Here is a 22259-nt window from a genome sequence, read left to right on the forward strand (position 1 = left end):
ACTGTGTTAGAAGTTAGGACAATGGTTACCTTAGGAAAAGCGGAAGGATGTAGTGACATGGAGAGAACAGTAAAGGAGCTCCTGGGGTGTGGTAACGTCCTATGTTTTGATCTGCTTAGTGTTTATACAGGCTGTCTAGGGCGGCCATCACAAAGTACCACGAGGTGATGGCTTTGAAGGACAGAGATTTACTTTTTCACAATTCAGGGCCCCGCCTCTAGTGGAAAAGCCTTCTATATCCCTTTCAGGGTTCCTGGGCTCCTAGCTGTGTCTGCTTCTGTTGCCACACGGCGTCTGTCTTTCCCTGCATGGGTCTCTGTCTAGTCTGTTCTTTTGTAGGAAACCCTGGTGGCTTAGTGGTTAAGTGCTATGGCTGCTAACCAAAGGGTTGGCAGTTTGAATCCTCCAGGCGCTCCTTGGAAACCCTATGGGGCAGTTCTACTCTGTCCTATAGGGTTGCTATGAGTCGGAACCGACTCGAAGGCACGAGGTTTGGTTTTTTTGATTTAGTCCGTTGTATGAATATGACTACCATTGTTTACCCATTCTACTGTTAATGGGTATAAGGGTTGCTTCCAGTGTTTGGCTCTTATGCATAATGCTGCAATGAGCATTCTTGTACAGATCTTTTGGTTGCAGGCATGCATTTTTACTGGGTAAATACTTATAAGTGGAATTATTGGATCATATGTTTAGGGTTTAGTAGATACTGCCAAATCTTCCAAAATTATTGTACAAATTTCTCTTCCCACCAGCAGTGTATGGAAGTTCCAGTTGTTGGATATATGTATTACAGATATCTTCTCCCACTCTCTGACTTGCCTTTTCACTCTAAATAGTGTCTTTTGTGAAAGAGAAGTCCTTAGTTTTAGTATAGTTCAGTTTATCAATCTTTTTGTTTATAGTGAGTACCTTTTGTATCCAGTTTAAGAAGTCTTCGCTTACACCAAGGTGATGAATATATTCTATGTAATCTTTTAGGAGTTTATTGTTTTATATTTCACTGTTGTTGTTAAGTGCCATCGAGTCAGTTCCAACTCATAGCAACCCTATGAACAACAGAACGAAACACTGCCCGGTTCTGCGCCATCCTTACAATCGTTGTTATGCTTGAGCTCATTGCTGTAGCGGCTGTGTCAGTCCACCTTGTTGAGGGTCTTCCTCTTTTCCGCTGACCCTGTACTCTGCCAAGCATGATGTCCTTCTCCAGGGACCGATCCGTCCTGACAACATGTCCAAAGTATGTAAGATGCAGTCTCACCATCCTTGCTTCTAAGGAGCATTCTGGTTATACTTCTTCTAAGACAGATTTTTTTGTTCTTTTGGCAGTCCATGGTATAGTCAATATTCTTCGCCAACACCACAATTCAAAGGCATCAATTCTTCTTCGGTCTTCCTTATTCACTGCCCAGCTTTCACATGCATATGATGCTGGACTTGGTTATGGTATATGGTGTGAGGTAGGGATCCAAATGCATTTTTTTTTTATATGAATATCCAATTGACCCACCTCTATTTATTGAAAATCCAAATATTATTGAAAATATTATTATATATTATTATATTATATATATTACATATTATTGAAAATCCAAAATCCCTTCTGCACCAAAATGGCACCTTGTTTCTCCTATGCTATTTCAAGAGTAGGAAGTGGCATGGTTCAGGGCTTGTTAACTGAGACCTGTTTGGTTAAGAGAAACAGGCTCTATGTTTGGGCTATTTCTATTTCTAGAGCAGTATGGGAGCATAATGTGTATATGACACCTTCCCTCCCTCTTACCTGCATGCTGAACATACATGCTTGACACTGCAACTTGCTACAGAAGTGCTCAGTTGTCAGTGCAATTATAACATGGAAAATTTGAAAAAAAGTGACTGTATTAGACACCTTTTATGCACCACCTGATGGAGCCCTGGTGGTGTAGTGGTTAAGAGCTATAGTTGCTAACCAAAAGGTCGGCAGTTTGAATCCACCAGCCACTCCTTGGAAACTCTATGGGGCAGTTCTTCCCTGTCCTATAGGGTTGCTATGAGTCAAAATCAACTCGATGGCAATTTTTTTTTTTTTTTTGGAATGCACCACCTGAGGTCCTCTCAGCCTCCTGTGTCTTTTTCCAGCATCGTGGTGATCAGCTCTGCATGGACTTCAGCTGACTCCATACAGGTCCCCCTTTGAATTGCCTTGTCCCATCTGCACTATGTGCCTCTCGTCTCTTGATTTGGCACCTCCCTGTTGATGCTCAGGCAAGTTTTGCCATCCAATCTCTTTGGACGCCTATATAGTGCAGTCTGGGAATGTGGGGCATTAACACCCCATAGACTGATCCTTTGACCAATGGGAGACAAATGCTGCTGGAGAAATTCTCTCCCCTTTCACCTCTACCCCTCTCTGAGGTGGACTATCCTGAAATGCAGTTCGTGTGGCTTCTTTGAGGATATTCCAGGAGATCAAGCAGTCACTTGCAGTTATAGGCGAATAGTTAGAGAATTCATCCTCTTATTGGTCCTCCTTTCCTCACTGCCTTACTCCCCTGTTCTTTACTCTTGCTCCCTAGGGTTGCCTCTCCTAATAAATAAACTATTGTCACAGGCTTTTTTTTCTCTCAGGAATCCAGGCTAAGAGAGTGACTATATGGCTTTGGAATATATCAGGTTTTTTTTTTTTTGTAACAAATCTAATCTTTCTAATTATATTTTACATAGACTATTATAGGCTAAAGGAGCCCTGGTGGCACAGTGGTTAAAGCAATTGACTGCTAACTGAAAGGTTGGCTGTTCAAAACCACCAGCAGCTCCACAGGAGAAAGATGTAGCAATCTGCTTCCGTAGAGATTTACAGCCTTAGAAACCCTACGGGGTCACTATGAGTTGGAATCGGCTTGACAGCAGTGGGTTTTTTGGGATTATAGGTTTTGTAATAATTAGCTCAAGTTACTTACACTGAGAATTCCAGGAAAAGAGGAAGACAAAGCAACTCTTGCCAGGTGGACAAAGGAACCAGCTTGAGTTTTAGCCTTTGCTACTAATAATCCGCTGAGTACATGATCTACAAAATGGCACTTGGTTCTTATTTATTTGTTTATTTATTTATTGTCTTAGGACCTTTCTCCTCACTAATGATGATAAGATCCCTGGCTCCTTTCATGTTACTAGCTATCATTTTGTTGCTACAAAGCAATACTAAAATGTTCAGCCAAATCAAATACCACCTGTAGAAAGTGTTCAGTCAATATGAGATTGAGATAAGTTAACAGAGGTAGGTGGTAGGTGCAGCCTGGCTTTGACCAGAGCCTGTACAATGGGAATTAGTAAACTCAGTGTGGTTTTCCCAACTCTGATCCTGTGTCCTTGGCTGAGTAACCAGATCTCTCTATCATTTTCCACATTTGCCATTTCCCTAAGGGCCCAGTACCTTGCTGTTGATCTCCAGCTTGGTTTGTGGATGTGGTGGGAAATATTGCTGGCCAATCAGTAATTTTTTGCCCTCAGGTAAGGAGCTTAAGATCCCCAAAACACAATAACAGCACAAGGAGTTCCAGGGCTGAGTTTCATAGACTGGGGCCTATGGAACAGTCAATATGGTACTCATGTATCCGTCACGTATTAGCACTTAGATGTCAGGTGCTGAGTTGGGCATGGGTTCTCCTCTGGTCCTGGAGCTGATCTCAGAGCCCAGACTGTCTGTTAAAAAACATCTTAAAGCATCCCTTCTTCTCCCTCCCTGTTAATACAAACAGCTATTTCTGTCCCCTCATGTCTAGTGTAAATGTTGTCATATTCTGTTTTATTTTACTCTGCCTTCATCTCCCCTGATATATTTACTGATGTGAGAACAGAAGCTTGGCCAAAAGATGCTCTATTTGGCAAGTTGACCATAAAATATGCAGTTATTTGACTAAACTCAACTTATGTATCCTTCCCTCCCCTTCATGGACATACACAGTGAATAGGACAGTAGTGATGTGACATGCTAGCAAAATGGGAAAAAGAAAAAAGAGTGTTTATGTGCTTGTTGTGATTTTTATTTTCTTCCCACCCTACTTTGCTGTGGGAAAATACCCTCTTCTACTCTTCAGAAGGACAGGGAAGACCAAGTTCTTACAGACCTTGATCTGTCTGAAAGGGATTCTGATGTGACGTGCAGCTGTGGCCATACAATCATCTTTAGTCTAGCCAAAGGGCCCCCCCAAAAAAAACGAAAACCGAAAAACGAAACCCATTGCCACTGAATTGGTTCCAACTCACAGCAACCCTATCAGACAGAGCAGAACTGCCCCATAGAGTTTCCAAGGAGTGCCAGGTGGATTTGAACTGCCAACCTTTTGGTTAGCAGCTGTAGCTCTTTGCCACTGTGCCACCAGGGTTTCCAAAGGGCCCCAGTAGCCACTTAATTGTTATTCTTCTAACTGGAAAGCATGCCCCTGGAGAGGAGCTTGATGAAGAAAGGGAAAGGAAAACCAAAAGGTTTTAACAATGGAAATCTCTCTTCCCTTTCCCAGGCAGGATGAGGCTAGTGGCTTGGAGCTCAGATACTCCATGAACTGTACCCTCTAAGCACTTTTGAGACTAGACTAGTTCAGTTTGAAGAAAAAGCAACAAGCTTAAATGGGAATTTGTATGTGTTTTTGCTGTTGCACTCCTCAAGTGTGAGATAAACAGCTTTTTATTTTTTAAGATACAGAAATTATATTTAAAACCTCCACTGTACATACCCATAATAAAAATCCAAACAGACCAAAAAACATAAAATGACAATGTAAAATTTTTCTTACCCTTACCACCCTACAGAGGTAACCAACCACAAGGAGAAGTTTCTTGTGTATCTTTTTCACAAATAATGTGCCCATGTAAATAATGTATGTACACATATAACACTCATAGTGCACTTAGAAAAATAACACTCGAGAGAGTTGTGTGGTTGGCAAAAATGTATAATGTGTGTGTTATTTGCATAAAAATACAGTATCTTTTTAAAAGAGATTTCTATGCATTTATAAAAATATACATGGCTATCCTTTTCTCTGAACACATCCAGTCTTGGATATATTTTCCATTTCAGTACATAGAAATTTACCCTATTCTTTCTAATGGTTGCATAATATTCATTGTATGGCTGTGCTGTAGTTCTTTTAACCAGCCTTTTTTTTTTTTTAATTTTATTGTGCTTTGGGTGAAAGTTTATAGTGCAAGTTAGCTTCTCATTAAAAATTTATACAAAAATAGTTTTGTGACATTGGTTGCAATCCCCACAAAGTGTCAGCACTCTTTCCCTTTCCACCCGTAGTTGTCTGTGTCCATTTGTCATGTTCCGGTCCCTTCCTGCTTTCTCATTCTGCTTTTGCAGGAGCTACCCATTTAGTCTCATTTACTTCACTGAACTAAGAAGCATGTTCCTCATGTGTGTTATTGTTTGTTTTATAGGGCTATCTAATCTTTGGCTAAAAGGTGGATTTCAGGAGTGGCTTCAATTCTGAGTTAGCAGGGTGTCCAGGGGCCATATTCTCAGGGATTCCTCCAGTCTCTGTCAGACCAGTAAGTCTGATCTTTTTTTGTGAATTTGAATTTTGTTCTACATTTTTCTCCCACTCTGTCCGGGATCCTCTGTTGTGATCCCTGTCAGAGCAGTCGGTGGTAGGAACCGGGCACCATCTAGTTCTTCTGGGCTCAGGCTTAACTAGCCCGCTTTTAATGAACAGGTGAGCTGCATTCCACTTTAACCATAACCAGTTGCCATGGGGTCAATTCCAACTGCTGGCGACCCTACGTGTTGCCGAGCATAGCTGCGCGCCACAGGGCGTTCCACTTCAGCTATTTATAAAACGCCTCAACAGACATCCTTCATAGGTCTTTGTGAACTTGTGAAGTACACTTGTAGAATTATTTCTCAGAAGTAGATTTGTTGAGTTAAAATATATGTATTTGAAATTTTTATAAATTCTGCCTACTTACCATTCAAAAAAGTTGTTCTAACTTACACTCTTACTTCCACTAGTTTAGCCAAATTTCTTCCAAGAGTTGTCTACACATAAAGAACTTTTGAGGAGCATTCCTACCTTGTTTCTGAATTAGCTGAGCAGAAAGGATTTTTCGAAGCCTTCATCAGGATGGCTGGGGAGATCAATGCACCCTAGAGGCCAGGTGTGGTAGCGGTGGCTACATAGGCTGCAGTACAACTGCGGAGGCCTAAGCAAACTGGTGTGGGGACCCAACAGTAACCGGCGTAGTGGCAGCTGGGGGTGGCGCCTTCCTGTTATGTGAACCACCACCTTACATTTGCAGTAAAACCTGCTCTAGACGTTTGAGGCTTATATTTACATTCCTCAGGGTGATTTGTCTCCTCTTTCAAAGTGTTTTTATTTTGAAACTAGATAAAGGTATTTAGGAATGTTTAATGCTAAGCACTGTTTTCAACTATACTTTCTTCACGTGCTCCTAAGCCTTAGCTGAGACTAATTGGGTTATTCATTCCCTCAGCTCCAGTAGTTATATTATTTAAGTTGATAATGAGTAACTACTCCAAAGATTCCAGTTAATTTCTATAATAATATAATAGCAGGATCAACTTTATCTAGGTAAATCTGAATCTGAAATTATAACCTTTCAGCTGACAGGAGCACTTCAGAGCTGTTGAACCAATTATGACACCCACAGGAAATGTAACGCAGGCATTGGCTGGTGACATGGAGACTTGCACTGGGAAACCTGAGGGAATGGGTGTTCAAGCCAGGTGTACCACTTCATCTACCCACTTCACTCTCTTCTTTCTTCTTAAGTGCGTTTGCCCTATCACAGTTGCCTTTTCTTATCTTCTTTTTTATCGTTTAGATCTCAAAGGAGGGAGATCAATGGATTTCTCTTTAGTGCTGAAAGGATTTCTGACCAACTTGACAGGTGACTTTGTTTCCTTTCTCAACAGGGCCAGTACAGCTGCTACGTTTCATTTCATTTTATGCCTTTTTCATCCATGTATCAGGTGAGTTCCTACGACACTGTGGTAGATTCCTGCTAATTTTGTACTCTTTGCCCTTAGTCATGTAGCCTGTGGTGTTAAATAATTTCCCTGGGATGGTATCTCCATTCTCCTCCTTGTTCCAAGTAGAAAGAATCCTTCATCAGCACTGTGTGCTTTTCACAATCATAATGCCAGTTATATTGCCTCAGGAGATAATAAACAAGTAGGCAAAGGACTTTGGGGTTGACTGCTTCAATTACCGAAATTTCAGAAAAAAATGTTCCAGGCTATGAGGAGAAAAGATACATGATGATCGTAGATTTGCTATGGAGCTCTTTTGAAGTCAAATTCAGGAATGAACTCTGATTTCTGTCAACAAATTTAACCTGTGAAGTGCTTTGTATTTGAGGTGGTGGTTATTAGTTGCCATCCAGTAGTCTTCAACTCATGGCGACCCCATGTACAACAGAATAAAACATTGCCTGTTTCTGTGCCATCTCCACGATCGTTGGTATGTTTGAGTCCATTTTTCAGCCACTGTGTTTTCTGAGTGTCTTCCAACCTACGGGGCTCATCTTCCAGCACCATATTGGACAATATTCTGTTTTGATTCATACAGTTTCCATTGGCTGATTTTTGGAAGTAGATTGCCTGGTCTTTCTTCCTAGTATGTTTGAGTCTGGAATCTCTGCTGAAACCTGTCCACCATGGGTGACCCTGCTGGTATTTGAAATACCGGTGGCATAGCTTCCACCATCATAGCAACATGCAAGCCACCACAGTTCAGCAAACTGACAGATGGGTGATGGTATATTTGAGAAGTTCCTATTACATGGGGGTATTGACCTTGTCATACCCTAGTTCTATACTTAATTAGCTTCCACTGCCTATGTTAACAGCAAATTAGTCATGAGATGAAACAATGTTATTGGTTGTTTTCTCTGAGTTTTCAGATAGTATGGTAGTTAGAAGCACTGGGGTTTGAAGTCATACAAATTAAGGTTCAAGTCCTGGCTCTGCCATTTACTGCCTCTGTGTTCTTGAGCTCTTTGAGCTGCTATTTTCTCATCTGTATAGAATAGGGATCATAACAGTACTGACTTCATATGCTTCATTGAGGATTAAATGAGATGGTGTCCTTAGTAAAGTGACTGAAACATCATTACCACTTATATTAGCTACTAAATGTTATTTCTCTTAATATGGTTTCTTGAGCTCATACCTTGAAAACTATGACTACAGAGGGAGTGAATGTTCATAAGATTTGAAAGTATGTATTTTTAAGAGAATATTATGATATATGAATATTACCTTTTCTAGTTTCATCTGGTTTTAGAGGGAAACTTTGGAATGATGAGTATTAAAAACTTTACTTACCTAATTCACAGTTCTTTCCTTCAAATCCAGCTAGACACCAACATTCATAGGAATTAATGTCATCCTTGCACATGCCGCCATTTAAACATGGATTGGACTCACACTGGTCTCCATCTTTGAGACAGATGAAGAAGCTGAATTAGCAGATAAATGGCTTAGAGTGCCTAGTCCTCCCTACACAGACCCATGGGGAGGGGAGCCTGATTATAGGGTTAGAGCAGAACTGCTGACCTGGAAGCCATTCCTAGAGGCATGTGATGCCCCTGTCTTCCTGAGTTTTCTAAAAGTCACCTAAGCAAATGTTCTTAGGTTAGCACTATCCTAGGAAATTGCCCTGAGAGAGGCTTGTCCATAGTTTATACAACCCAACAGAGGAGAGGCGCCCCCTGGTGGCATAGTGGTTAAGAGCTTAGCTGCTAACCAAAAGGTCAGCAGTTCGAATTCACCTGCTGCTACTTGGGAACACTGTGAGGCAGTTCTACTCTGTCCTGTAGGGTCACTATGAGTCAGAATCAACTTGATGGTAATGGGCTCTTTTTTTTTGGTAAGGGAAGAGGAAGAAAAATGTCTGGGTATAGAAATGTACTATATGAGCATAAGGTGAGAAGGATTTTCAATCCTTCCATATAGAATGATGGAGGAATTAATTCTAAATCAAATCAAATCATTTCAAAAACTGTTATCTGTATGCCAGACAAGACCTGCTTTGGCACGAGTTCTGCAGTGTAAGCTGATCTAGATAACACTGTGGTGCTTCTCCTCAAGAAACTTGCCACCTACTTGCAGGGCAAAAGCACCTACTTTCTTGTATTTTCATGTACTTTTTAAGTATAGTATGCAGTAATGGTTCAAGACAATAGGAAAGATGCCAGAAGCATTTATTACTGCACTGCTTAAAGATAGCCTACTGTATAACAGCTAGGTCCTAACTGGTCTAGGTAAAGTAAGGAAAAACTTTCAATATATCATAAAGAACCAAAACAAAAAAAAAAAAGATTCTGTAAATGTGCTTTACTTATGTACAGATTGTCAATGTTCCCATTCCACCTTTCCTGAAGTTTCTACATTTACAGAATTCTCGAAAGCCTTTGAAGACACCAGTGGTAAGAAAACAGGAGGAAGGAATAAGCTAGAGGGGAAGGGTCAGGATGAGAAGGGAACCTTAAGTTTGGTTTCTTAGCTCTCTGCCTCAATCCACACATCTAAGGAAGTTTCTGCAGAAGAGGAGGAATAGAACCAAAAGGGAGATTGGTAAGTACTTTTAGCTAAGAAAAATAGCCCTGAATAAAAAAAGGAGCTGGATCAGTAAGACTCAATATATGAGAAATAAAAGAATAAAATGACAAGATTAAAAGGATGAGCGAAAAGGGAAACCAAAGAAAAATTTCTACTTGTTAGTCATCCTTTAGAGCAAAACTGCCCGATATCTAGTACGTGTCATCCCTGCTCACTCACCCTCCTCCTGTCAGAAGCATGTGTCTAGGTTCCACTGACCAAGGGATTAATATCCCTTTCTCAGAAACAGTCCCTCTCCAGAGAATCTGCTTGCTGTAAAAATTAGACCTTGTCCCCTATGCCCCTTGATCCAATGTGCTTTTGCACAAATACTTCAATTTGTTCTAATTCTATGAAAACAAAATACGTTATCTCTGGTTTATTATTATTGATGTTTAGAACAGATCTGAAAAATGAGGTACATTTGTACTTTATATTACAGACCAATGAATCTAAATTATTTAGGATGTTTCACTGAGAGGGTCTGGGCTTGCAGCCAGCTACACAGCAACTCATTTGCTGAGACATACCTTTAAAATGAGTGTCATTTTATCGTACATTTAGTTTCTCCTGTGGGTGCTCGTCTGTTTGTACTTTGGGCCGAGGTAAAGACATAGACGGTAGGGGTCAAAGACAACAAGGGACAAGACCTTGCCAAGTGAGAGACTCCTGTTTAAGGCTACTAGGTCGCTGTTTAATGAATAACGAATAACTGCATCTAAATTGGAAGATCATGAGCTACAATAATGAAAGCAAGGGATGGGAGGTTAGAGAACTTAGGTTTGGTTCTGGGCTCCATGACTCCTCAACTCAGTGACTTTTGGCAAGTCCTTTAACCTCCTTAAGCCTCAGTTTCTCCTCTATAAAATTGAGTTAATAACGCTTTGCTCACAGGGTTAGTGTGAGGGTTAAACGCGACAGGCACTTTGTAAACTGTGAAGTTTTAGATAGACGCTAGTTAACGTGTTTGGGCAATGACTCTTCTTCAGCCAGGGTCTCTCTGTGGGAAGTTGATAGACAATAGGGCAGCGGTTAGCCTGGGTCCCTGTTGTATAGGAAAGCCCAGGCAATGAGAAATGGCATAGGTTACCTTTGTGGTGGTTAGGAATCTCAGCTGCAAGTGAAAAGAGACTTGGAGTTCCTTTCTTTTTAGTTTTCATTTTTTTCAAAGAAAAAGCAGCAATGACTGAACCATGCCCTTGATGTTTCCCAAGTATCTATCTATACTGGAGATACAGCACACCGCACAGCCTATGTGACCTAGGAGGCAGGGGCCCAAATTAAAAATATGGTGCTTCAAAGGTGACCAGCCCTTGAGGGGGGCAGTGAAGGATCATGGGAGTTTAAGTACAGCCAGGAATATTCTTCTTGGAAAAGTAGAAATTGATTTGCTTTTAAAAAGAAACTACAAGACTTGAAGTTTTAAATTCATGGGAAGACTTGTTTGGACTAACTGTTGGGTAATACCTCAATAGAGAATAGTCACGGTAGAGTTTGCTACTAAGAGCAGGGAAAAGAAGGTAAAGCAATCTAGTGGACTGAACCCCTTCTTCTCTGATTTAAAAGCAAAAGTGCAAGAATGATGAGTTGTAAGGACATAACAATATCCAATAGTGTCTCCAGAACAGGAACTGTGCAAAGTAGAACTGGGTCTCAAAAAGATGGAACTCAATGAGTTTGGTTCTGATTGTTTGTGTCCATGCAGACGGTCTTATCCTCCCTCCAAATTCTCCTCTTGGATTTGAAGTTAGTTTTAAAATTTAACCAGTAACCAGTTGCCTTTGAGTCGACTCCCACTCATGGCGACCCCCTGTATGTCAGAGTAGAGCTGTGCTCCATAGAATTTTCAGAGTCTGTGATCTTTTGGAAGTAGATCACCAGGTTTTTCTTCTCAGGTTCCTCTGGGTAAGACTTGAAGCTCCAACCTTTTGTTTAGCAGCTGAACACATTAGCCATATGCACCACCCAGGGACTCTATTTAAAAATTAGTTGTAATTGAAGTTTTGCATTTTCCCCCTTTTGGTCAATCCATTCAATCTATGATAACTGATTACCTCTATACCAGATATTGTTGTAGATGCTAGGCATACATCGGTAAATAAAACAATTTAATATCCCTGCCCACATGAAGCTTGCATTCTAGTGGGACGAGACAATAAAAATATTATAAATGAGATAATTATATGTTATGTTAGATAGTGAAAAGTGCTATGGAACAACACAGAGCAGGATAGAGGTGTCTAGAGTGGTGGGGCTACTGGAGCGGCAGGTTGAGGTATTAAGTAGGATAATCAAGGTGGGCCTTACCGAGATGGTGACATTTGGGAAGAAACCTGAAGGAGGTGAGGAGTGAGCCTAGGGTTGCCTGGGAGAATAGCATTCCAGGTTGAAGGAACAGCCAGAAGAAGGACTCTAAAGGGGGAGCATTACTAGAGTGTTTACTGAGCAGCAGGGAGGCCAGGGTGGCTGCAGTATAGTGTGTGAGGAGGAGAGCAGCAGGAGGGGTCAAAGGGGTAACAGAAAGAGAGAAAGGGCAATTGTAGAGGCCACCATAAGGAGAAGGGCTTTTAAGCAACAAACGAGCAAGCCCATCAGCATTTTCTGATTCTCTACTGAAGATTGCAAACGCCCGTTCAGTCTCAAGATACAATCATTTCAATTTCTTCTTTCCAGTTTCCTGGGATGGAACGATGTTCTTTTGAAGCCCTAGGCAAGAATATACTTATCCACTAGCTGATGTCTCCCACAATGGCATAAACCTGTAGGACAGCAGCATTCAATCTTGGATAAAGAGTCAGACTGATATTTCTGAGTCTTTTTGACAAGGTTTAATAATTTCTATTTACAGAGAGAAAAAAAATTCACAATTCCCAAATGCTTCATATGTGAACAAGAGGGTGAGATAAATTGCTTACCAACATACTGCTTCCAAAACTCAGTCTATGAAGAAAACAAAAATGAGGACAAATTAATGGTAGTATTTAAAGTGTTTGGGGGTCTATTCCTTCTCTTTTATAACATTTATAATACACATATACATACTGATATTTTAAAATTCCAAAAGGAAGTTTTTTTTTTCTTTTTTAAAGATTCTCTACTCTTTGCTCTGCATCTGAGGAATGTTATATGGAAATACTCACAGTTTTTTCTGTGTTTTCAAAAACTTCTCGTGCTTCTTCAAAACTGCACTTTTCTTCTATACATTCTCTTTCAAGATTCCCTTGAACAAACTCCTCCAGTTTACCTGAATTATACCTCTTTGGCCGGTTCAGAATTTTGGTGGCATTTTCATGATCAAGAAAAACTAAAATTGAAAAGAACCATTCTTTAGCTTTAGAAAAAAGAAAACATCATGAAAATTAAATACATCTCTTACCCAAGGCTTTGTTTTTAACCCAAGTAATCCCAAAGCAAATTTCTCTGTGAGGCCTGGGGCCAAAATCTATGATGTTCCCACGGTACTGTATACACATGAAGTTTTAGGAATTAAAATTCAATTTTACTTTTAGTTAGGAGAGCTCTAGTAATAAAAGATCAGATTTTCAATTGTATTTGAATTTACTTTGGACGAAAAAGAAAGTTCTCAAATAAGCAGTTAACTTCACACTTTGTCATCGCTTGAAAAGAGCTAATTACTCCATCACCTTGACTGGGCTGTTGGCAGGATGCAGTCGCCCAAATTACTTGGCAACATGTTTTGTCCTGGAAGAACAGGGGCCTAACTGTGGTCCAGCTGCTAATCTGACCCCCATATCTCTCACTAGATGTTCAAGAAAAACCACTGGGTTTGTTTGTTCCCTTCTGACTCACAACACCTTCAGGAATTCCAGTGACTTAAGCATTCCCCTGGGATTCCTGGTGAGGTTTATTTTAGTTATGATTGCCAAGCCTCGAGGGTGCTCCTGAACTCTGGAGAACTGAGGTCTCTACCTGTTATACATTAAATTGCATCCCCCTGCCCCACAAAATGTGTGTCAACTTGACTAGGCCATGATTCCCAGTATTATGTGGTTGTCTTCCATCTTGTGATCTGAAGTAATTATCCTATATGTGGTTGTCTTCCATCTTGTGATCTGAAGTAATTATCCTATGTGTTGTAAATCTTAACCTCTACGATGTTAATGAGGCAGGATTAGAGGCAGTTATATTAATGAGGCAGGATGCAATCTACAGGATTAGGTTGTGTCTTGAGTCAATCTCTTTGGGATATAAAAGAGAGAAGAAGTGAGCAGAGAGGAGGGGGACCTACTATCACCAAGAAAGGAGCACCAGGAGTGTAGCATATCCTTTGGACCCAGAGTCCCTGCACTGAGAAGCTCCTAGACCAGGGGAGATTGACGAGAAGGATATTCTCCCAGAGCAGACAGTGAGAGAAAGCCTTCCCCTGGAGCTGGCGCCCTGAATTTGGACTTCTAGCCTCCTAGACTGTGAGAGGATAATTTCCTTTGTTAAAGCCATCAACCTGTGGTATTTCTGTTATAGCAGCACTAGATAACTAAGACACTGCCCTTCATAGCCTTCTCCCTCTTTCTATATAAAAAAAAAAACAAACCCACTGCTGTCGTGTGGATTCGAACTCACAGCAACCCTATAGAACAGAGTAGAACTGCCCCATATGGTCATATATATGACTTGTAAAGTCGTGTGTGTGTGTGTGTGTGTGTGTGATTAATATCAGGAATTTAAGAAGCCACCCAGAGTTGGTCCTTTCTTCAAAAGACTAGCAATATAACAACTCAGAAAAGGAGGGTGAGAATGATTGCATAACTTGAAGAATGTAATCAATGTCACTGAATTGTATATGTAGAAATTGTTGAATTGGTGTATGTTCTTCTATGTATGTTCTCAACAACAACAGAACAAAATAAATAAAAAAAAACAGATGAACAAGAAAAAAAAAGACTAGAAATATATGTGACACCGTCTAATAGGACCATGTGCTTAAAAGATGAACTTCCCAGGGCCTTTTAGAACTGACTTCTCCTTAACTCCCAAAACAAAACAAATTTATTCCCGTGTTTTCAGTGGAAACTTCTGGTCTCTTGACAACCTCACTTTTCTCTTCCTTTGAAAATCCCCTCTGGACTTTACTTTTTCTCTGAATTTAGCTTAAACTTTTTCCCTTCAAGTCTTCCCTTGCCAACTTCCTCAATTCCCTTAGCCCCTTTCTTCAGTGCTGCGGCTACCCTGCAATCCGAAACCTAAGATCAAGGCAGCCATCTGTTTTCTCTTCTGAGACAACTGAGCACTGTGGGAGAAAATCACCAAGGTGCAGATGGGTACCATCACATATCCCTGCCTCCCAGCTTCCACCAGGCCCTGCTCTCTGCTCAGCAACCCATTTCCTTGGCTTTGGGCTCCTTTACAATGGTGCCTATGTCTACACCCATTTACACTGTGGTAGAGTGCAAAAGGGCCCTCAGTGGCACAAATGGTTTGTGCTCGACTACTAACCCAAAGGTTGGTGGTTGAAACCTACCCAAGAGCACCATGGAAGAAAGTCCTGGCGATCTGTTTCCATAAAGATTACAATCAAGAAAACACTATGGAGCAGCTCCACTCTTTAACACATGGGGTGACCAATAGTCAGAACTGACTTGACAGCAACGGGTTTGGAGTGAAAAATACATCGGTTTGAATCATGTCTCTGCCACTGATTGGCTGTGGGGCCTTGGGCAAATCATATACCCTCTGAACCTTAATATTGTCAATGTACAATGGGTATAACGATAGCGTAATAAGAATATCTACCTCAAGGGTTGTTGGCAGGATTAGTGAGATAATATGTGTAGGCTGGTGAATGTTGGTTATCTCTTTTTCTCCTTATTCCTCTCATGCCTGCCTGCCTTCCTTCATAATTTTTCAATCCCCTTTAGCTGTTTAATGCACTGTTGTCTAGCTCTTTCCTTTCCTTAAAAAAAAAAAAAAAGTTGCTATTGAGTCAACTTCAACACATGACAACCCCACATGCTCCATAGAATTTTTTTTTTTAATTTTTATTAAGCTTCAAGTGAACATTTACCATTCCAATCAGTCTGTCACATGTAGGTTTACATACATCTTACTCCCTTCTCCCACTTGCTCTCCCCCTATTGAGTCAGCCCTTACAGTCTCTCGTTTCGTGCCAATTTTGCCATCTTCCCTCTCTCTCTATCTTCCCATCCCCCCTCCAGTGCTCCATAGAATTTTCAGTGACCGATATTTCAGGAGTAGATTGCCAAGCCTTTCTTCTAATGCGTCTTTAGGTGGACTCAAGCCTCCAACCATTCCATTAGCAGGAGAGTTTGTTAACCATTTGCACCATCCAGAGATTCCAGGCACTATATTAGGTGCCACAATATCCATGGTCACTCCCTGGATGCTCACATACTCATGGCTGCAACTACTTTTATACATCTGAATTCCAGGTCATCTTTCCAGCTCCCTAACTGTTCACTGTAATGTGGCTAGTGGAGGCTGATGTTTATTTAATGCTTCTGATGTGGTGGACACTGTGCTCAGTGTTTTGCATCCATTATCCCATTTCATCCTTATAACAGTCCCATGAGATAGGTACTTTTATCCCATTTTTGTTAATGAGGAAAACTAAGGTTCAGAGAGGTTAAGTAATTTGTTTAAGGTAACATGCTAGCAGCAGAGCCAGGATTAAGACTCTGGCAGTCAGTCTGCAGAGCCAATGCCTGTGGCCGCTAGCTGGGTCCCAGAATCATAACATCAAATTCAAAATGCCCAAGACATACTCTGTATACTTCCCCTTAACCTGTTCCCTTTCCATACCCAGATGGTTAGTAAGTCTAATCATTTCTACCTCCTTAACATCATTTATAGTGGACAGTAGTGGTTCAGTGGTAGAATTCTCCCCTTCTGGAAGAGACCAAGTTTCAATTCCCAGTCAATGCACCTCATATGCAGCTACCACCCATCTGTGCATGGAGCTTGCGTATTGCTGTGATGCTGAACAGGTGTCAACAGAGCTTCCTAGATAGAGTAGGAAGAAAGGCCTGACAATCTGCTTTGAAATCAGACAATGAAAACCCTATGGATCACAACAATCCAATCTGCAGCTGATCATGGAGATGGCACTGGATCGGGCAACGTTTCATTCTGTCGTGCATGGCATGACCACGAGTTGGGGGCCAATCCAATGGCAGCTAACAACAACAATATCACTTGAATTCTCTCCTCTCTCCTCTGTCTCTACAGCCACTGTCCTGATGTAGGTCCTTGTGTCTACTCTGGATGATGGCAGTGGCCTCAAGAGAGGCCTCCCCTAGTCTTGCACCTCTCGCTATCAGTTCATGAGAGTATGGCCAGACTGAGTGTCCTCTACCAGCCAGCCATCAGTGGCACTCCTCAGTTTTCACATGTCTTTCTTTTTTTTTTAATTTAACTTTTTAAATTGTACTTTAGATGAAGGTTTACAGAGCAAACTAGTTTCTCATTAAACAGTTAGTACACATATTGTTTTATGACATTGTTTAACAACCCATGACATGTCAACACCCTCCCCTTCTCAACCTTGGGCTCCCCGTTACCAGCTTTACTGTCCCTCCTGCCTTCTCACCCTTGCTCCTGGGCTGGTGTGCCCATTTAGTCTCGTTTTGTTTTATGGTCTTGTCCAATCTTTGGCTGAAGGGTGAACCTCAGGAGTGACTTCAGTACTGAGTTAAAAGGGTGTCCAGGGGCCATACTCTTGGGGTTTCTCCAGTCTCTGTCAGACCAGTAAGTCTGGTCTTTTGTGTGTGTGTGTGTGAGTTAGAATTTTGTTCCACATTTTCGTCCAACTCTGTCCCCTGGCCCTCTCCTCTTGTTGTTGTTAGTTGCAGTTGAGTTGATTCCAACTCATGGTGACCCCATGTGCACAGAGTAGAACTGCACTCTATAGGGTTTTCAAGTCTGTGACCTTTCGGAAGCAGATCACCAGGCCTTACTTCTGAAGTGCCTCTGGGTGGGTATGAGCCACCAACCTTCAGTCAGTAATCCAATGCTTAACCATTTGCGCCACCCAGGGACTCCGCAGGGGCCTCTTATTTGACTTCGATGGCTCCAGAATCACACTGCCTTTCTGCTCAGTATTTTCAGGGGTCATTTTTTTTTTATATTTAGCTTTCTTGGGAGCACACTTCATGTTTATCTCTAGTCATCATTTTCCAACCTCTGAATTCCTAGTCCCTCTTTCTGCCTGTGCCCCATCTTTTTCCCAACATCTGAGATCCCCCAACGTCTGAGGGCTGCAGCAGCCCTCTTTCAACCTCCTTCATCTCCCCACTTCTCTTGATGGGAGTGCTTGAGTCCTTTGTCTTCCCAGACCTCACTGATGAGATATGTTGAATGACCTGGCTTTATTTCTGGTTTTGTGTGACTTCTGGCAAATTTTATTTATCCCTCGACTCTACCCACTTTGCTAGTTGGATTGAACCTTTGCATTCTCACATCATTATTTCTGCCTTTCAGTCTGATTCCATATCTGACATCATGTCTATAGTAGAAACCACAGCGCCAGTCTGCTTTCTGGGGACACTTGGGGTTGGCACCCCTGATCCTGGCATTGTCAGCTGATAGACTTGATTCTGCTAGGTTGACAAGTAAGCGTGATAAATGCTTCCTGAGAGAACACACTGTTTGTCCACATGGAATAATGTCTTCCCTCTATATCTTCCTCTGGGGAGTGCAGAAAGTTACTGAAGTTATAAAAAAAAAAAAGTAATATACATGGCTTAAGTAAGTTCCTAGTCTATATGCCAATTCTTGTACTCGTTTTACTCCCCCAGGGAGCTCAACTGTGTTCTGAGTTTCCCCAAATTTCAACTTTGAAATGTTTGGAATCAGAGACAAAATGACTTCCTCCTAATCTGTGAAAAACTCTGGTGATAAATAACAACCTTCTAATGAAAAGTTAAATGGCTGTGTTTTAACAGAAACTTTAAATTGAAAATAGACAACTTTACAGATTTTTATAATTGGACATGCCTCGTTACATAGTTCTAAACTTTTAAAACACATAATATGTCTTAAAATTCAGAGTTTTCATGAAAATAAAACCACTGTTTGTGGTTTTAATGTTTTACATTTTTATTTCAAAGTGGTGCATCCAAAAAACCCAAAATGAGTTAATTTTTTTCTCTGTATTCTGCTGTATCCTTGTTAAAATGTTTCCCCTCTTTTAATTTTTTTTAACCAAGTAGATGACTGTTTTCTAAGAGGAATTACATTATTTAATCATAAGCTCAACAGTGTTCATTAAGAAAAAATAACATTAGGATTGAAAATCTATACTTAAAAAAGAAGACCCAGCTACCAGAGAACCTACTTACCAACCCACATGATGGCTGCTTGAATCTAAAATATAGCTGTCAAATCATGTGATCATTACTTAGTGACAAAGATAGCACCAGACATTTCTATATCTAAAAGACAAACATGCTCAATGTATTTTAAAGAAGGAAACAAACCTGTACAGTCAGCACTGAGTAGATATCCTAAAAGACAGACGGTAACGAGGCCCAGTGATTCTGCCATGGTCATGCTCAGGCACTGCATAACCTTTGCGAGAAACTTATGCAAGTGGCAACGTTGATCAATTGTTCCAAAGTACAAGCTGGGCCGTATTTACTTCTGGTAAATAGTATCCATCTCCCTCAGTGGGTCTGTGGGCTATTGCCATTGGCCTCTTGGGTCAAGTGAAGAGAATGGGCAGTGGCCATCATTCAACTTTGCCTCTGGTTCCATGGACTTCTGCCACTGCGGCTATTTTGAGGCTGAAGCAGGAGATGACACATCTTTAGAATGGGGGCAGGCAGTAACTGTGGCAGCAAAATTCATCAGCAGGGCCCATTGTATCCTTGTCAAGGAGCACTACCGTCATATAGTTTAAAGGGACAGAGATGGAAAGAACCAAGTCATTTGGTCACTCATCTTAAAACAGCCCCAATTCTGACATGCTCTGAATCACTTGATGGATATTTTGTGCTCCTCATAATTAGGAATATATAAACTTTGTTGTGCCATTGTGAAATATATGTACCCCACCTCAGAACATATGAATGTATGTGTATGTATGTATACATATGCATACAAATATATACATATATGTACATATATTTGTTGTTGTTAGGTGCCATTGAGTCGGTTCTGACTCATAGCGGCCCTATGTACAGCAGAACGAAACACTGTCCAGTCCAGTGCCATCCTCACAATTGTTGCTATGTTTGAGCCCATTGATTGATGTTCAGGTGTTTTTGTGAATTAAGTCTTCGTTTCTCTGAGATAAATGCCCACCTCTACAATTGCTGGGCCATACGGTAGTTACATGTTTAGTTTTCTAATAAATCGCCAAACTGTTTTCAAATTTGCCTGAGGCATTTTACATTCCTGCCAGCAATGTATGGATGATTCAGCTTCTCCAAATCCTCGCCGGCATTTGAGGTTGTTGTTGTTTTTTTTATTTTAGCCATTCTGATAGGTATGTGGTGTTATTTCCTTGGGGTTTTAATTTGCATTTCCCTAATGGCTAACGATTTTGAACATCTTTTCATGTGCTTATTTGCCATCTGTATATCTTCTTCAGTAAAATGTCTCTTCATGTCTTTTGCCCATGTTCTAATTGGATGGTTTGCTTGTTTTACTGTTGAGTTTTGAGAGTATACTTTGCCTATTCATCTGCTTCACACAGAGCAAAAGTTGTAAGTTTTGAAGATGTCCAATTTATCAATGTTTTTCTTATAAGGGCTGTGCTTTTGGTGTCAAGTCTGAGAAGTCGCTGCTTAGCCCCAGATCCTAAAGATTTTCTCCAATGCTTTTTCTAAAACATTTATAGTTTTGCATTTATGTCCATGATTCATTTTGAGTTAATTTTTATATAAAGTGTGAGGTTTAGGTCAAGCTTCATTTTTTCCCCTATGAATTTCTGATTCCTCCAGCACCATTTCTTGAAAGGCTATCCTTCCTTCATTGAACTTCTTGTTCAGTTTTGTAAAAAATCAGTTGAGCATATTGATTTGGGTCCCTCCACTTATTTATGTCTTTAATTTCTTTCATCAGCATTTTGTACTTTTTAGCAGACACATCCTATGCATATTTTGGTAAGTGTATACCTAAATGTTTCATTTTTTGGAGTATATACGGTATTGCATTTTTTATTTTGTTTTTTGCACATATTCATTCTTAGTACATAGGAAGGCAGTTGATATTTGTGCGTGGATCTTGTATCCTCTGACCTTGCTGAACTCATTTATTAATCCCAGGACTTCTTATTTTTGTTTTTTTGTAGGTTGCTGGAAATTTTCAACATAGACTATCATGTTAACTGCAAATAGGTACAGTTAGGTTAACCCAAAATTTTCAAAATATTTTTTTCTGAGACTGGCTTACAAGTTTTTATTTTCCTTTTGTCCTTGTTTACAATTTCTTAATTGTTTGTAGCAAGCATGTAGTTTTCTTAAATTAGGAAGAAAAATGCTACAGCTTATGTACTCAAGTACAGTAGTGGTACTGAGGAAGAAGAAAAGTCCCTTGACCTCAACCTTTCCCCCCACCTCTCTCCTCTGCTCCAGGGCAGATGTGAAGGAGACAAACCCAGCAGCAACTGACATGAAAGAATGAGGCTTTGCCTTTCCCAGTGCACAGGAGAATGGGGCAAATGACGTGGTGTGCTTGTCCTACTTGTTTTCAGGTGAACTCAGAACAGCAGGCATATTTACAATCAAATGTAGGTACCCAAAACATCTAAAGGCAAATGGAAGTACATTTAAAAATGACTGTCATTTTTCCAGATCAAATTCCCAACATCTTTGTAAGTTTGTGTTACTCTAAGTAATGTATTGTTTTCCATTGGTTCCTAAGTTGTTTCACGTATATGTGTTTGGTGTCCCTGACCTGCTTGCGAGTATTTTGAGGACATGGAATCTTGGCTTTTATTCCTATTCTTGCTCTCTTAGAGCCTATAACAGTCCTTGGCATATAGCAAGGACACAGCCAATGTAGAAGAAATAGTTATATTGGTAGAAACCAGGAGAGACTTTAATTATCAACCATCCCTGCTATCTATTTGTAGCCAGAAAAATTATCTGTAGATATTTTATTCTCAAACCAAAGGTTTCATTTTCCATAGGTGGTGCCCACCATTTAATTGGCTGATAATTAACAAAAGCACTGCTATTTTGGTACGCATTTTAAAGAACAAGTCTACCTTTTATTGGTTATTTCTACACAACAAATTACCACTAATTCAGTGGCTTAAAACAACTCTTTTATTTTCCCTGCTTCTATTTTTATAAGTCAGGAGTTCAGGCGCAGCTTAGCTGGGTCCTCTGATCAGGGTCTTATAAGGCCATAGTCAAGGTGTCAGCCGGTCTGCATACTTATTTGGAGATTTAAATGGGGAAGAATCCACTTTCAAGCTCACTCGGGTTGTTGGCAGAATTCATTGTCTTGAGGCTGTAGGACTAAGGACCATAGCTTTATGTTGGCTCCTAGTGGCCACCCACAGTTCCTTGCCAAGTGGGTTTCCCCAATATGGCCACTTACTTCATCAAATCAGCAAGGAGAGTAGAGTGAGTCTGCTAGGAAGACAGAGTCTTATATAATATAACCTAACCACAGGAGTGACAACCCATCACTTTTGCCACATGTATTGGTTAGAGGAAACCCTGGC

General features: G+C 40.7%; 1 protein-coding gene across 2 annotated transcripts in view; it reads right to left on the minus strand.

The window, feature by feature from the left end:
• The window catches only part of F9 (coagulation factor IX), a 32004-nt gene extending 12857 nt beyond the window's left edge, over positions 1-19147 (minus strand). Inside the window, exons 1-4 of one of the 2 annotated variants that reach the window (XM_049872453.1) lie at positions 19060-19147; positions 12748-12911; positions 12523-12547; positions 8333-8446 (exon numbers count right to left, since the gene is read on the minus strand). In XM_049872453.1, coding sequence (XP_049728410.1) covers positions 8333-8446; positions 12523-12547; positions 12748-12911; positions 19060-19147 — 391 coding nt within the window. The remainder of the gene's footprint in view (positions 1-8332; positions 8447-12522; positions 12548-12747; positions 12912-19059) is intronic. The other variant, XM_049872454.1, reaches the window with a different exon arrangement.
• Positions 19148-22259: the final 3112 nt, after the last annotated feature.

This window comes from Elephas maximus, chromosome X (assembly GCF_024166365.1).
Source record: "Elephas maximus indicus isolate mEleMax1 chromosome X, mEleMax1 primary haplotype, whole genome shotgun sequence".
NCBI lineage: Eukaryota > Metazoa > Chordata > Mammalia > Proboscidea > Elephantidae > Elephas > Elephas maximus.